The sequence below is a fragment of the Leishmania major genome, chromosome 4 (genome assembly GCF_000002725.2).
Source record: "Leishmania major strain Friedlin complete genome, chromosome 4".
Taxonomy (NCBI): Eukaryota; Euglenozoa; class Kinetoplastea; order Trypanosomatida; family Trypanosomatidae; genus Leishmania; species Leishmania major.
In genome coordinates this window covers 133,875-148,743 of record NC_007245.2, presented here as the reverse complement: position 1 = coordinate 148,743, position 14,869 = coordinate 133,875, and the positions used below count along the sequence as shown (strand labels likewise).

General features: G+C 61.6%; 4 protein-coding genes across 4 annotated transcripts; all 4 read left to right on the top strand.

The window, feature by feature from the left end:
• Positions 1 to 1,353: 1,353 nt before the first annotated feature.
• Positions 1,354 to 2,439, top strand: LMJF_04_0420 (conserved hypothetical protein; the record flags this gene model as incomplete). Its single annotated transcript, XM_883475.1, has 1 exon — positions 1,354 to 2,439. The coding sequence occupies one exon, from the start codon at positions 1,354 to 1,356 to the stop codon at positions 2,437 to 2,439; it is 1,086 nt and encodes a 361-aa protein (XP_888568.1).
• Positions 2,440 to 4,694: 2,255 nt separating this feature from the next.
• LMJF_04_0410 (conserved hypothetical protein) lies at positions 4,695 to 8,072 on the top strand (the record flags this gene model as incomplete). Its single annotated transcript, XM_883472.1, has 1 exon — positions 4,695 to 8,072. The coding sequence occupies one exon, from the start codon at positions 4,695 to 4,697 to the stop codon at positions 8,070 to 8,072; it is 3,378 nt and encodes a 1,125-aa protein (XP_888565.1).
• A 1,445-nt stretch (positions 8,073 to 9,517) lies between these two features.
• LMJF_04_0400 (anaphase promoting complex, subunit 10-like protein) lies at positions 9,518 to 10,540 on the top strand (the record flags this gene model as incomplete). The annotated part of the gene is made up of 1 exon (XM_883470.1): positions 9,518 to 10,540. One exon carries the CDS (start codon positions 9,518 to 9,520, stop codon positions 10,538 to 10,540), a length of 1,023 nt encoding a protein of 340 aa, XP_888563.1.
• Positions 10,541 to 13,749: 3,209 nt separating this feature from the next.
• On the top strand, positions 13,750 to 14,484 carry LMJF_04_0390 (hypothetical protein; the record flags this gene model as incomplete). The annotated part of the gene is made up of 1 exon (XM_883468.1): positions 13,750 to 14,484. One exon carries the CDS (start codon positions 13,750 to 13,752, stop codon positions 14,482 to 14,484), a length of 735 nt encoding a protein of 244 aa, XP_888561.1.
• Positions 14,485 to 14,869: the final 385 nt, after the last annotated feature.

The window sequence follows — 14,869 nt, the reverse complement described above, 5'->3', positions numbered from 1 at the left end:
GCCCCACACACACACACACACACAGCCTCCTCCTCTTCCCCCCCCCCTCTCTGTCCTATTCACGTGAGGGTGGGGCGCCTCACCTTAGTGCTGTTGCGCACGCATGTGTCGTAGAATGGGAGGGGGGCGGGCGCGGGTCGCGTGGCGGAGACCCTTTTCCTTTCTTTGCCGGTGTTGGAGTCCACTCTCTCGAGCACACGCACACGCGCACACACACCCTGTTGTTGCCTGTTGTTGCTCTCGTGCAGCCCTCGTGTGTTGCTCTTCTTCCTTCTAATGTGTATCTCCTGTTACGCATCTCTCTCCCTCTCTTTCGTGTGTGTGTGTGTGTGTGTTCGAGAGAGTGCGTGTGTGTGCAAGTGGCGGTCCTTGTCGCTCGCTGTGCTGGCGTGACTCGTGGTTGGTTCTCTTTCTCTCTGATGCGCCCTCCCCTCCCCTCTCTCGCTCCCTCTCTGCGCCCGTGGCACGGCTGCGGCGTGCCTCAGAGGGGTGAATATAAAGGACGATTCGTGCATCCATCTACTTTTCACCACATCCTTTGCCCATCAGACACCAGTCACGACGTGCGGTGGCCGCTGTCCTCTCCGTAGGGCGTGGTAGCTCTCCCCTCCCCTCCCTCTTATGCTGGGGGCAGGGGGATATCAACTGGCGTCACTACCTTGTCTGTGCGCACGAATCTGTTCCACCCTGATCAGCATCCATCATGCCCTCCACCGGAGTGCGACACATGATGGGGGGAAGGAGGGGCGGGGTCCTGCCACTGTCGTCGAATCCATGGAAAAGATAAACGGCGATGCCGTAACAGCGAAATGCAGAAGTCGGCCCCCTCCCCCCTCTCCTGGCCCACCGGGCTACGTCTAACACGTTGATGGCATCTCCCATAACAGGTTAGAAAATGAGGATGGAAGCCCCCCCCAACGCAGCACATCGCCTTCTCATAGCACCATCGACCACCACCGCCACTCCCGCCCACCCGCCCTTCTCTCCTCCCCCTCTGGCATTACACGAGCGAAGGCAGGTAATATTTCACATACGCATCCTTGATCCTGCACTCCTACACACATAAACTATCAAACTCGATAGTGGCCGCACTCAATACAGTACAGCCCCCTCCCCTTCCCCTCCTTCCATTCTCGCTGGCACCATCTCCGCACACCGCTCCACCCCCTCCCCCTCTCTCTCCCTGCGCTTGGGTTGCCGCACGCGAACGGAACGCCAGTGCTCCGCTCCGACTCCACACCGTCATCCGCTCCCCATCGAACGTGGTCAGTACCACCCCACCCACCCACCCCCACACACACACCACCCCCTTTCTCCCATATTCCTTTCGATCACGACTTGCACGAGAGCACCATGGCGGAGGCACAGGCTCGCAAGCGGACAGAGTCGCTGTCTAAGATGTACTCCAAGACGCCCATCAGCGAAGGTTACGCGCTGTGGGACCGCGAGTACCTGCTCGCCGCCATGCGCGTCTTCACGTTCAAGGCGGAGGGAGCTCCACCGTTTGTGCTGGCGCCCTATCTCGACTCCGTGGCCGAAATCACGCTGCAGATGCACGACCTTGAAGACGCCGCGGAGCAGTTCGCGATTGCCGCTGGCAAGTACCAGCTGATTGATCAGAAGGTGCTGGCAGATCTCATGCGCTTCAAGGTGACGGAGGTGTCGAGCAGCGCCGAGATCGCGCTAGAGCAGGTGCAGGCGTACCTCGCAGCGCAGGACCCGCAGGCCAACGGCAGCGGCGAAAACTCGACGGTGCAGACCAAGTCTGCCTTCGCGCGCGTCTACGCGTACCTGGCGGACCTCTTACTTAGGTCAGTGGATGAGGAGCAGGCCAGCGAGGCGGTACTGGCGCAGGCGCTCACGGCGGCGGAGCTTGCCGTTCAGCTTGGCTGGGACCGTGATCACTGTGGTTGGCTCCTCGTCGGCGACGTACACGCCGCGAGCGGCAACTACGAGAAGGCAAAAGAGGCGTACGGCAAGGCGCTCCAGAGGTGCCCGCACTACGCGAAGGCGTTGGAACGTCAGATCGGCGTGGTGCAGCAGCTCGTCCGTGCCGCAGATGAGTGCGGCGACGACGCCGGCAAGGCCACCCTCAACACGGAGCTCTTGACGCTGCTGAGCCGCAGCATCGAGGTGCACCCGCTGGCGAACACGTTCCGCGAGAAAGCGTTCTTGCTGAGTGAGATGCACGGGGATGATGCGGCACTGGCCTTTGTCGCCGAAACCCTCGAGCACCCGCCGCAGGAGGAGATCGAAGTGATCGGCAGCTCGGCGAAGGAAATGACGTCGACGCTGCTGAAGGCAAAGGCGGCCATCCTAGCAGACGGCAACCAGCTGGATGCGGCGCTCGAGGCAGCGACGAAGGCGCTGGAGGTGGATCCGAACGACGAGGAGGCCAAGTCGATCATTCGCGACCTGCACGAGTCCATGGCGGCGTAGCCGCGGTGCTTCGCGCCAGTTGCCCCTTCACATGGTCTCCTCTCACACCCCCTCTTTAGGAACTCTGCCTTCTCGAGTCCGAAGCAGGTGCGGCCGCTTGAGGATTCCTGCTGTTCACCACTGTCTTTGCTAATCGACGCACCCACGCAGAACCACCTCTAAGGTAGTCCCTCCCTTCGTATTTCCGGCTCCTCGTTTCCTCCTCTCTTTTGGTTGTACTCGTGGATTCTTTTCCTGTGGGTGACTGTGTTGTCCTCATGGAGCCCTGTGTGCTTCTCCGCCCCTGCCTGCCTCTGTCGCTCTGCCTGTGTGCGGCCGTCTCTGTGTGTGCGCGTGTCTGTCCTTGTGTCTTCGGCCAGACTGTGTTGTGTGGGGATGGTGACGGTGCTCGCAATGTGTGTCCTCCGTCCGTTTTCTGTCGCAACCCCCCCCCTCCGCAACCATAGGCTTGATTTTCCTGTCGCTCTCAATCTCTTCTCTAGGTTTTTGCCTGTGTCTCTCAGCGGCTGTGCTTTAGGTGCTGTGCGTACGCGCGCGTGCGGTCGTCTGCCATCGCTCATGTCGACGCCCTGGCTAGCTCGTGCGGCCGAGAGGGAGGGGCGGGAGGCTTTGGTGTTCTCTCCCGTTCTCGCTAGTTCCGCCAGCCATCCCCAACAACCGGACACATCGCCCCTGCCCTCCCCCTACACACACACGCAGACGCGTACACACACACACATAAGTTGATGCGTGTGTATGCACCATCGTCGTCGCTATCCCTCAGGCGCACGCAGCACTCTGCGCCGGTACACAAGTGCAGACATACACATGTAGTGTAACGTCGCGCACCTCTCCCCTTCGCGTGTGTGTATGTGTATGTGTGTGTGTGTGTGTGTGTGTGTGTGTGTGTGTGTGTTATCGCTTCGTGTCTGTCTGCGGTGGATGTTGCTGTGTCTTGCTTGCTGGTTTCGCGCTTGCACTTGTGCCTGTCTGGGTCACGCACTCCCTCACCTCAGCACGGTCCCTTGTCCCTCCGTGTGTGTTTATGTGTCTATATATATATATATATATGTGTGTGTGTGTGTGTTTCTGGGTATGTTCTCGCCTCTTCAGAAACGGAATAACACCGAGTACGGTGATCAGAAGCCGTGGCATGCCCTTTTACCGGACCACCACCACCTTCCCTTCCCTCCTCCCCTCCTTCCCCCTCGCATGCGCGGCGGCGATGACATCTTGACAGGCCACCGGAGATGGCGTGGGTAAAGAAGGGCGGAATGGGGGGGAGATGGGGTCACGTTTATTAGGAGGCGGGGGCGGGGCGGGGCTCCGTTCTTGTGGGATCGGGCCATATCAGAAGAGCCCTCTACGGCCTCGGATGTGGTCCAACCCTCTCTCTCTGAAGTTGTTGTTTTTCATGAGCGTCGTCATCAGCCCCTCAGCCGTTCACGGTGCCTGTGTTTATTTGGTTGGCTGCCCGTGGTGTGCCTCTTCCACCATCACCACCCCCACCCCCACCACCATCATCATCACCACCACCACCACCCCTCACACACGCATGTGCAGGTGCCCACGTCGGCACGTCGGTGCATCGTCCCTTTATCCTCCCTTCTCCCCTCACATTCCACATCGCTTACCATCGATAGCGACAACGATTTCCTTCTGCGAGCAGCCCACCCACCCACCCACACACACACACACACACCTCGACCAGACGCGGTGCCGGTAGTGTGGTAGACACTAAATACAGAAGGAAGGCGTGCGAGAGAGAGAGAGAGTGTGTGTGTGTGACCGCGCTCTCGTGCGCAGGCCTTCTGCTCAGCTCTCTAATCGATAATCGTCGCACCTGCACACGCAACACGCCAGCGATCATCCACGAACGTCATCACGCCTACGCGCACCGCCCCTCCCCTTCGCCTCACCCCCCCCGCTGCCTCTAGCGTATCATCGCTTGGCGTTCCCCCCCCCTTCTTCTTGGTCTCTCGTCCGACTCGCCACTTCTTTTCGTCATTACGACGACGTCGTACCCCTCTTACACCTCCCACCATCACCACCACTCCCAACACCGTCTCTCCGCCACCTCGCGGTCTCTCGTCAGCCCCCGCCCAGTCCCCGTGACCAGGGCGGCTTTACACGCACACGCCTTCTTGGGAGAGGGGCCTCTGCTCTCTACTCGTCGCCTGTCTAGGCGGTGGCCCCGCTGTGTGTACGTGTGTGGTTGGGTGTGTGTGTACGTGTCTGTGCTTCTCGCTCGCTCGCTTCCTGCCAGGGAAGGGAGAATGCGCGGAGGGGCACGACATGCAGCCGCCGTCACTGCCGCGTTGCCGTGCTCGCAGTCCGCAAGTCATTCCATGGTCAGCTCGCCTCACTCAGCGACCGTGACGACCTCGGGCGGTGTGTTTGGAGGCAACTCACCGGCAACTGCATCCCCCTCATCTGGATGCCGACAGCAGCGGCTATCGCGCGGTAGTCTCAGTGAGGCTTGTCCTTCACCAACGCCCTCCGTGTCCTACACATCACAACAGCAGCAGCAGCGGTCGCAAAGGCAGATGAAGAAGGGCCGCCATCATCACCGCGTCGGTGGCGGTCGAAGAGAAGCGCAGCGAAGACGACTTCCCGCCTCAAGTGCGTCCGACGCAGCGATGTCGAAGCCAAAGGTGCCACCTCCTTCTTTTCCTGGGCGTCGCAGCAGCAGCAGCGGAAGCAGCGGCGGCGATGACATCGCCGCAGGAATGTGCACAGTCGAGGATATAGTAAAGAGCGCAGTCGACCCACAAGCGCAGTTCACCATGTCATCCAATGCAAGTCACACCACCACCATCACCACTGACGATGACGACGGCAATGAACCGGACTCTTCGTGCTCGCCTCTGCCGCGCCAGCAGCAGCAACAGCAACGGCCGCCTGATCAGAGTAGACGCACGAAGGGCAACCGAGACTCCAAGCCGCGCATAGCACGAGGCTGGGCGAACACGCGACGGTGGGAAAACCTACCGCAGAAGCAGCGGAAGCAGCGCAGGCATCTGCAGTCACGACAGGATCGTCACCGCATAGCTGCGAAAAGTAGCGAGGCCTCTGTCGAGGCCGGTGCCACCGCGCACAACGTAGCCAACGAAGAGGACGCAGTAGCTGGCAACATGCAAGGATCCGCTGCAGCACCGGAGGAGGAAGAGGTGACGGTCTCGTGTAAACCGCGCAACGGCAGGGGCTTTGCTTCTCCACCAGCGACAACGGCAGGGGCAGCGGCCGAAGAGACCCTGGAAAACGAGGAGCTTCTGCCTGCTGCTGCCACTCGACAAGTACCAGGCCGATCCGCAAAGAACGCGATGGCGACGCCATCACGGCGGCCTGCAGTCACGGAGGGCGGCGGCCGCTCTCGACACCGTCGCCGCCTCAGCCCAGCGCACCCTGTTGCGTCGTCGCCAGCGGTGTCTCGAGATAGCTCCATCAACGATGCGGTCGGCGACGCCGCTGTTGATGAAGAGACGCAGCCCCTGCCAAGGTTGTCGCACGCAGGGCATGACGGCAAAACAGCGGTGCCAGCAGGCGGACCGCGTCGACCGCTGCGCGCGGGGAACAAGGAGTCCCGTAGGCAAAAGCAGATGTCGACCGCCGTGCCGCAGCCACAATCGGGACCCGGTGTCGCGACCGGAATGGCCCCGGTCACCGCCGTCGCCGCCTTCAGCACACGCCCGCCCCCGCTCCTCTGCGTGCCGCAGGACCCCATCATCGTGGCTCGACAGGTGTGTCACACTACACACACGGTCGTCGCCGAGTCCGCACTTCCTGACCCACCACCGACAGTGATGCGGCTCGCCGCATTCTCCTCGGCGAAGGGGTCGATCACGGATCCGTGTGTGGTCGCAGCGGTGCTTCCCATGGCGGCAGGTGCGGCAGCCCATGCTGTCGGCCCTGCTGTGCCGCACGGCGGCCGGGTGAAGGGCACGGCGGCCCCATCTACAGCTGGTCCTCCAACGGTGGTGTCGTCCCGTTCGATGCCGCCGCCGCCGTCTGAGGAGGATCAGCAGCTCAGCCGTCGCGGTTTGCGCTTTGGTGCTGCCCCGTTCTACCCTGCGGCCACCGTCAGCCTCATCCTCGCCATGGCCCCCGACGCAGACTCCAACGGCGGTGACGCGTCACTCCCATCGCTCGCAGCCGCCGTACCCAGCCCACAGTCGTTGCTGGGGAGCTACAGCATGTCGCCGGCACGGTCCCCGCCGCTAGTGCACCAGACTTCCTCGCCGCTGGGGGACAGCAGGCAGAACCACAGTCGAAGCAGTACCGGGGGCCCCATGAGCAGACAGAGCACCTTTGTGGCAGAGTTGGCGGCGGCAACAGATACGCCATGGACGTCCACTGTTATCGCCCCGTCTCACGCGTCGCCGCCATCATCGATAGGGCGGGATGACACGGACGGGGACGGCCCCAGCAGCGGCACACCTTCTGTGCCGGTCAAATCGCCGGCGCATGGAGCTGCCACCGCGGCGAGTTACAGCAGCAACACAGAGATGCAGAACGTCGTGGGGGATCGGCCTTCCATGCGGCGCAGTGCACTGATGGTGACAAACACAGCCACGGGTGCGTGCGTGTCCCCGGCGACCGTGACCACGCCGTCCGGCTCGCCGACCGCACTGTGGAGCGGCAGCGGCGGTAACGGACCGCCGATGCGAACGAGTGGGCACACCAGTGGCGCCAGCTCTATCACCGCCCCTGCCGCCACCACTTCCCCCGGTGGCGCTGGTCATCACTCCGCCACTCATTCGGGCAGCACACCCCAGGGCGTCGTTGTACGGGAGTTCCCTCAGGCTCCGTACCCAGTCGTGAACCGAACTACAGAGCTTCATCAATCACAGCAGCAGCACTCCATGCGCAGCCCGCGGTTGATGAGTGAGAGCGACCTGGACTGCGTCCAGCACAATCGTGTGCCAGTGTCCGACGTCGTCGCCAAGGACGAGGGCACCCTCGTCGACACCCTCTTTGCCGACGTCAACATGATCGAAGACGACGAGAGTGAGGTAGACGGCGATGATCTGCTGAGCAGCCGTGGTGGGGGTGAACGCTGGACCATGCAGCCTGCGCCGTCTCCCGTAGCTTCCAGTAACGGCTCGCCGCTTGTTGCCTCGTCGCCTGTTGTCCGCACGCCGCACTCGATGAACCAGCAGCTGCAACACCGCTCCGGGTCCTTTTCGGCCGGAGTACGGATGCTCGGCAAGGAGGCCGGCGGGCAGGTCTTTGGTGGGGGGTACTGGTATCCCTCCGGTCTTTGGGCCAGCACGGACGCGACTGGTCGAGGTAGCGGCAGCGGCGGTACCGGCACAGGGTCGTACCGCGGTGGCGGCGGCGATGTCAAGACCACTCTTGCCGCCGCCGTTACCGCAAGCATCGGCAGTGGCAGCGGTGCGGCGGCGTGGCGTGGGTTGTCCACCCCACCGCACCGGCATCGGGGCTTCTCTGCGAGCTGCGCCAGTGTTGCGTCCACCATGTCGCTCATCGACCCGAAGCAGCCGCAGGCGGAGGGCGCCGCGTACGACATGATGGGCGAGGATGATGAGTGGGAAATGAACAGCAGTGCCTACGCCGACAGCCTCGACGAGGCGCAGATCCAGTGGATCGAGGAGCAGCTTAGGGCGACGGAGAACCCGGCAGGGTACTTCTAACGGACTCCCCGCCCCTCCTCCTCCTCCTCTTCCACCTCAACTCAGTGCGCCGAGTGTTGTGCCGTGTGTGCTGCTGCTGTGCATGGGTGCATTATCTGTACTTGCGATTTTTCTTTGATGTTGTGCTTCATTTTGCTCAAGTGCATCTTCTGCACGCATGCGTCTACGTGTGCGTGCATGTAAAGAGTGTGTGCGGGTGTGTGTGTGGAGGGGGGGCGGGCGGACCCCTCCCCTCCCCCACCCTCTCTCTCTCTCACATGTGTATGCTTTGTTTTTGTTTGGGGGGGGGGGAGTTGCGTTTCCTCTTTCTTCACTGCTTCGTCTGCTCTCGCTCGCCCCGCTTGCCTCATTCCCATCGCCCGCCATCATCGCTCACGTGCACACACACGCCCTCCCCCCCCCTTTCCTGTACGCCGTCATGGTTCTCTCCTGTGGCTGAGCTCTGTTACCCTTCCCCTTCACAGCTCTCCCACGCCTCCCCCTCACGGCGCTTGTCTCTATGTACTCTTCGCCGTTGCTGTGCTTTCATGTCGCTCTGCCTCGCCGAGCGCCCCGTGTCGCGCTCCTGCGCGCCCCACTCGTCGATCGGTGTTCGAGTTTCCGTTGGTGCTCTTGGGTGACCTTTCCTCTGCCAGGTACGTCCACTGTGTGTGTGTGTGTGTGTGTGCCAAGAAATCGCCATCCATCATGTGTGTCTGCTGTGCCTCTCGCTCTCCCTTCTCCCCTCCCACCCTCTCGGGTGAAGTGGCCGCCGGATGCGTGGCGGGAAGACAGATGGCGAAGAGAGGAAAGGAGAAGGGGAGGGGGGGCACAATAAGCAACCATCCAGCAACGAGCTGACGTGATGCGAGAGATGGGAAGGGGAGCCAGCGAGAGAGTGGCCGCTTCAAGGAGAGCAGAACAGGACGCAAGGCGGTGACCGGTACTCTCACCTCCCGACGTCTTTCTTTCTTGCCGTCTATGCAAAACTGTGCGCGGGGGGTGGGGGGTTGCGTGTGCGATGGCAAGAGGGCAGCCCCCCGCCCCCCTCCCTCGCACTGGCAGACACACGTGCGCGGTCTTTGTCTCTCTTCACACGTGTCTTTTCTGCCCCCTCCTCCCTCCCTTCCTCCCACCCTTCCCGACGCCGCCGCCGCCGGTCCCACTGTCACGGCACTCCTGCGGTGTGTGCACCTCTCTTCGACTACGGGAGAGGGGGTGTGAGGGCGCGTGAAGAAACGGAGAGGACCACACGTGCACACTCAAGAGCACCGTCTCTCCCGCTACCCCGCGCCAACAACAACAAGGGGAACGAAGGCATTATCCATCCGGTCGTCTTCGCTGGATACGGCGGCAGCGCGGTCGATGCGCGGAGCGAAGGGAAGGAGTGAGCCGCTGGATTTTTTTTTTTTGGAAGCACGAGACGCAGGAAGGAGAAGAGACGACGAGCACACGCCATCTCCAGGATGGAGTACGACGACGGCGAGTACGGCCGCGAGAGCAGCGTGGAGGCGCTCGCACAGTCACAGGAGAGTGAGCAGGTGGCCTCCGCCGCCTCTGGCTTGCCAGAGTCGTCATCGTCGGCCGGCTCTGCCAAGCCGTCTTTTCGAATTCTAAGCACGCGGCAGCTTGCGCAGTGGGCGCGCGTGCGCCATCAGATGGACGTTGGCTGCTCCGGCAATACCGTCTGGACGGTGAGCAGCGCAAAGCATGGCAACGGTGTTCTCCACCTCATGCGCCACCACGACCTCAACAACTTCTGGCAGTCGGACGGGGTGCTGCCACATGTGATTCGCATCCAGCTCGGCCAGCTTACCCCGGTCGAGGCCATGGCGGTGTACGTGAACAGCGCCGTCGACCAGAGCTACTCTCCGCGGGTGATTCGGGTGAAGGCGGGCACGCACAATGGGGACATGACGGAGGTCGCCAAGGCGGATATCGGCGCCGGTCAGGAGTGCGGTTGGGTGCTGATAACACTGCGCGAGATGGCAGGAGACGACGGCGACGATGTAGAAGGAGGCGGCCCCAACGATGGCGGCGGTGGCGTGGCAGCGGGTGTGAGGATACAGCACCAACAGCAAGAAGTGCGTCCGCGCCAACAGGACGGCGGCGCACCGGAAGGGGGTGCAGCCTCGTCGTACTCGCCGCCCATACCGTATAGCGAGGTAGCCGCAGCGCTGGGACATGGCAATCACGCGACCCCCTCAAGCGCGGGAGTGCAAACATCCGCCGCGATGCCGAGGATCCCACGCAGCACCAGCAACCCCGCCGACCGCTGGCTGTGGTGCACACTGATTGACATCTACATCTGCGAAAACCAATTCAACGGTCGCGACTGCCATCTGCGAGGGATTCGGCTCATGGGGCCGCGCTACGAGGAGTTGGAGCGGGTGAGCAATGCAGACGCGACGGGCACGGTGACGTGCGCGCGGCCGCTGCAGGGCGGTGAACCGCTGGAAGGCACGGCAGATGAGCTGCAGCTGCGATAGAAATGGTGGTGGCGGAGCAGGGAAAGAGAGGGAGAATAGGCGCGGCGACCCAAGGCGGTGAGCAAGGGAGGGGAGGGGTCTACGGAAGAGAGCCATCGAAGAAGTGCACAAGGGAGCAGCAGAGGAAGCGGCGCGGTAGTGACGCGCGTGCCTCGTCGCGCGTAGGTATGTGGATGTGTCTTTCATCCACGAGTACAAACACACACGCACACACACACGGTGTGCTGCTCTCCCTCGATCCCGCTCTCTCCTGCTCGCCATTATCTCCGTCGTCCTTGGGCGGCCCCGCGCAACAAGCCAACGAACGGGGGAAGCAGCAGGCAGTGTCTGAAAGAAGGCAAAACACGACAACCCCAGTCTCGAGAGCGAGGGCCATGGTCGCTTACACGGAGAGAGCGGCATACACCTACGCGTACGCAACACCGCTTGAGGGGTCTACGTTGCAGCCCCTGTCGTGTGCCACTCCCTGGTTTTTCTGTCTCTCTCTCTCTCTCTCTGGCGACGTGCCGCTCGTGGAGACGCAGCGAGACATGGGCACGAAGAGGGAGCGAGTGAGTCGCAGAGAAGGACGGACGGACGGACGGCATACGTGTATACACACGCATACATGCTTACACGGGTCGGTCCACACGGCTGTTCTTCGCCTATGCGCACTCGCACTCTTTAGCTCTCCCCCACCCCTTTCCCTTGACTGTGCGTGTATGCAGGGGGGGGTTGCCGATCCACATGTGTACCGTACACGTTGCGGTGAGTGTGTCGCTTCCCATCCGCGCTTCCGCCGTCCCCTCACTCCACCCTCCCTACACTTTTATTGTCCATGTGTGTCTGCTTGCGACGTGGTCTTCTCAACACCCCTGAGAGTGTCTGCCTGCGTGCGCACCATCAGGCGCTTCCCTTGCCGGATCTACTTTTTCTCTGCCGACTCCCTCGTCTTCTCCTCCCTCTCGGCTCCACAGCGTCGTCATCATCCTCGTCTTCGCGAGCGGTCAGGCGTTGACGAGGAGAGCGAGCATACTGCTAGTAGCCCAGCGCTTTAAGATGCGTGTCCCTCCGTCCTTGCCGTGTGCTGTCCGCACTTGCGCGCCACTGCGGCGCCCCGCCGTCACCAGCGCACCCCCTTCTCTCGCCATCCTGCTACTCCAGTGCACCACCACCACGTCAACGTTTTTGCGTTGGTCTATGTAGCCACCCCAACCGCCGCTCAGCTGCCTGCCGCCTAGACGGCAGCAAATCCTGGAACTCCGTTGCAGGGCTTGTACGCGATGCGTGCAACCAGAAGACCTCCGGCGCGTCGGACCGCATGCTCATGACGGTGCGCGGCGACGTGGCAGCGTTGCTACAGAGCGTGGCCAAGGGCGGTGTGCTCTACTTGGGCGGCCACTACGACCCCTCCTCGGACACGTGGAGGTAGTGGGAGGGGCAGTTCGGCGACTACGCGTTCGCCACCGGTCCCAGTGGCAAACTTGTTGCACGCCAGCGTCGCGGCTGGGCAACGGGCTACCCGCAGCTCAGTGCAGATGGCTCGGTTAGCGACCGCTGGCTACGTTGGGCCTTGACGAACCGCGGAAGGGGTGGGCAAACGTAACCGCCGTCTGTGAATCGCGCGACGATGTCGTGGTGGTGACAACGCATGGCCTCCCTCTTGGTGGGGCTACATGCGCATCATGGTGCTCGCGGTGATTGTCGTCGTGTGCGGGGCTGCCTGCGGAAGAAGCAGCAGTATAATGGCGATGAGAACAGCCAGTGTACCCCTCCCCCTTCAGTTTCTCCTCCTCCTCAGCCGTCTCTTCTTTGTCCTCCCGTGGCACGAGTGACAGCAACGGCAGCAGCAGGAGCAGCGGCACAAGCCGTAACGGGTCCAGCGAAGCCGACAGAAGTTTACTCGATGGCCTCTAGCAGTCGAAGAACTGGTTGCTAGGGCAGCTAGCTCGCGCCCGGCAGCACTCGCTTCAGTCCCCGGCTTCTCGATGATCTCAGTGGACCTCCACCACCACAAAACGAGAATCGAGATGCATGTGAAGGCATGCAACGACCGATCCCACAGGCACACACACACACACACACACACGAACTCTTTCGTTTCGGGTGATGTATTTCATGTCTGGCGTGTGCGTTCTTTTCATTCTGCTCCTTCGGTTTTTTTTTGTTTTAGCGTGTGCACACATCTCTTATTTTCTCCGTCTTCTCCATATGCACACCATGCGCGAGTGTGCGTGCGTGCGTGTGTGTGTGTGTGTGTGTGTGTGGTCTAGGGGCGGGGGTGGGTGGGTGCGCATGCTGCTCATGCTGTGGGTGGGTTGTCCGCTGAGTAGATCGTCGCCTAGGAGTTCACGCTTCTTTGCCCCCCCCTCCCCCTCTTTTCGGGTTCCCGTCTGTCTGTCTCTCTCTCTCTCTCCCTCTCCCTCTCCCTCTCCCTCTCCCTCCCTCGTGGTGATATGGTCCGCCTCCTCAATGTGGTGAGCCTCTGCGCGTGTCAGTATTGGTGTTCACGTTTTTTTGGGGGGGAGGGAGGGGAGTTCGCTTGCGCTTCCTTTTCTTGTGCCCGTCGCTCAGTGAAGGGGCTGAGCTGTCGCATCAGTCAGCACAACACGAACAACGGTAAGCGTCATCGGCACGCGAGGGGCGCATAACAGAACTCTGTACCGAGGGCGAAGCAGCGAAGGGAAAAGGTGGGGTGGGGCGAGGGGGGGTTTTAAGTGAAGGGTCAGTGTGGACTCGTAGAACCGGCTCCCTTCCCTCAGCTGCTTCCTCCTCCTCGTCACCACCACCACCTGCTTGCGGCACACGTGCATGTGTGTGTGTGTGTGTGTGTGACAGATCCGCTATTCATGTTATCGATTTCACCACCTTCACTCTCTCCTCGGCTGCTGCTGCTGCTGTGGATGCGCCGCCGCCGTCATCCGCCGGTTGCCTCTTTATTATGGTGTTGGCATCAACACACACACACACACACACACACGCCAAAACATCATATAATAATAATCACGGCGGCGCACTGCTTATATGCGCGTCCTCTTTCTCCACGCATGTCGTTGCCCCGCGGCAGCTCTTTCCCAGCAGCGACGGACTCACTCCCCATGTGTTGCCCCTCCCCTCTTTTCCCGCATCCACTTGTGTCACTCTCGCACTGCAGCAACACCTGAACGCTGTCCCCACACTCCGTGAAAGAGACAGACGGTAACCGTTGCTCCGGCTCGCTTCCGTCCACGATGACGGTGCTCTTGGCACTTGCCATATGCCTCGCTGCTAGCACTGCGTGTGCTGAGATGCTGCTTGCGCCTAGTGACTCGAAGATTCCCTTCACCACCTTCGGTCAGCTTCAGCAAGTCTGCGCGGCGACGCAGGCTGGCAGTACCCCGGTGGCTATGTACACAGCAACCATGACGGCCCTTGTTGCCGATCTCATGAGTGACAAGAAGGTGACCCACGCGTACGTGAGCGCGTACCTGAACGCCGACAGGAGGTGGACCTGGTTCGTCTACGAGGGCGGCGAAGTCATTGAGACGCTCATGAACAGCAGCCAGTGGGCACCCGGAAACCCGACGGGGGCGCACACCACCTACAGGCATGCGGCCTACAGCACCACGGATAAGGGACTCATCAGCGCCACCGGCTACGACAACTACCCAGTAGTCTGCAAATACGAGAACCAAACAGACTACAGTCCACCCGGCAAGAAGTTCCCCTGGTGGAGCATCCTCATCATTGCGGCAGTGGTCGTCGTCGTCGTGACGGTCGCTGTTTGCTGCCTCTGCTGCAAGAGGAAGCAGTTCGACGACGCAGGCGACGAGGACAGTGAGCTCACGACTCACAGCGGCTCCTTCAGGAGCTATAGCACCAGCCACACGGATAGCAACAAGTCTGACAGTAGCTCGCTTCTCACCTCGCGCCGCTCGTCCTCCTCTGGGTCGGAGAGTCGGTCCGACGGCTCGTCTTCTTCTTGAATCCGTGGCGTGACGGGCTCCACCGGCGGCGACTAGAGCACCCGATATCTCAAAGGAAAAGAGGATAGAAGAAAGAGCGTGGTGCCCAAGGTGGCTAAGGCGCTGTGAAAGATGGAATATTGGTGAGTGGGAAGGGTCCGCCGACCTCTTCGTGTTGTGTTACCTTCCACTGAAACCGCCACCCCCCACCCCACCCACCCACCCACCCCCTCGCAGCGGTTCGTAAAACGGAAACTGCCACACAAAATACATATATACAGCGGATCGTTAACTCGTGCACACACAGACACGCACGTGTGTACCGCCCTCTTCCCTTGCCATTCCCTTTTACCCATCCATCCACCCACACACCCCACCTCATTACGGCCGTCTTGGCTTTGAGCGT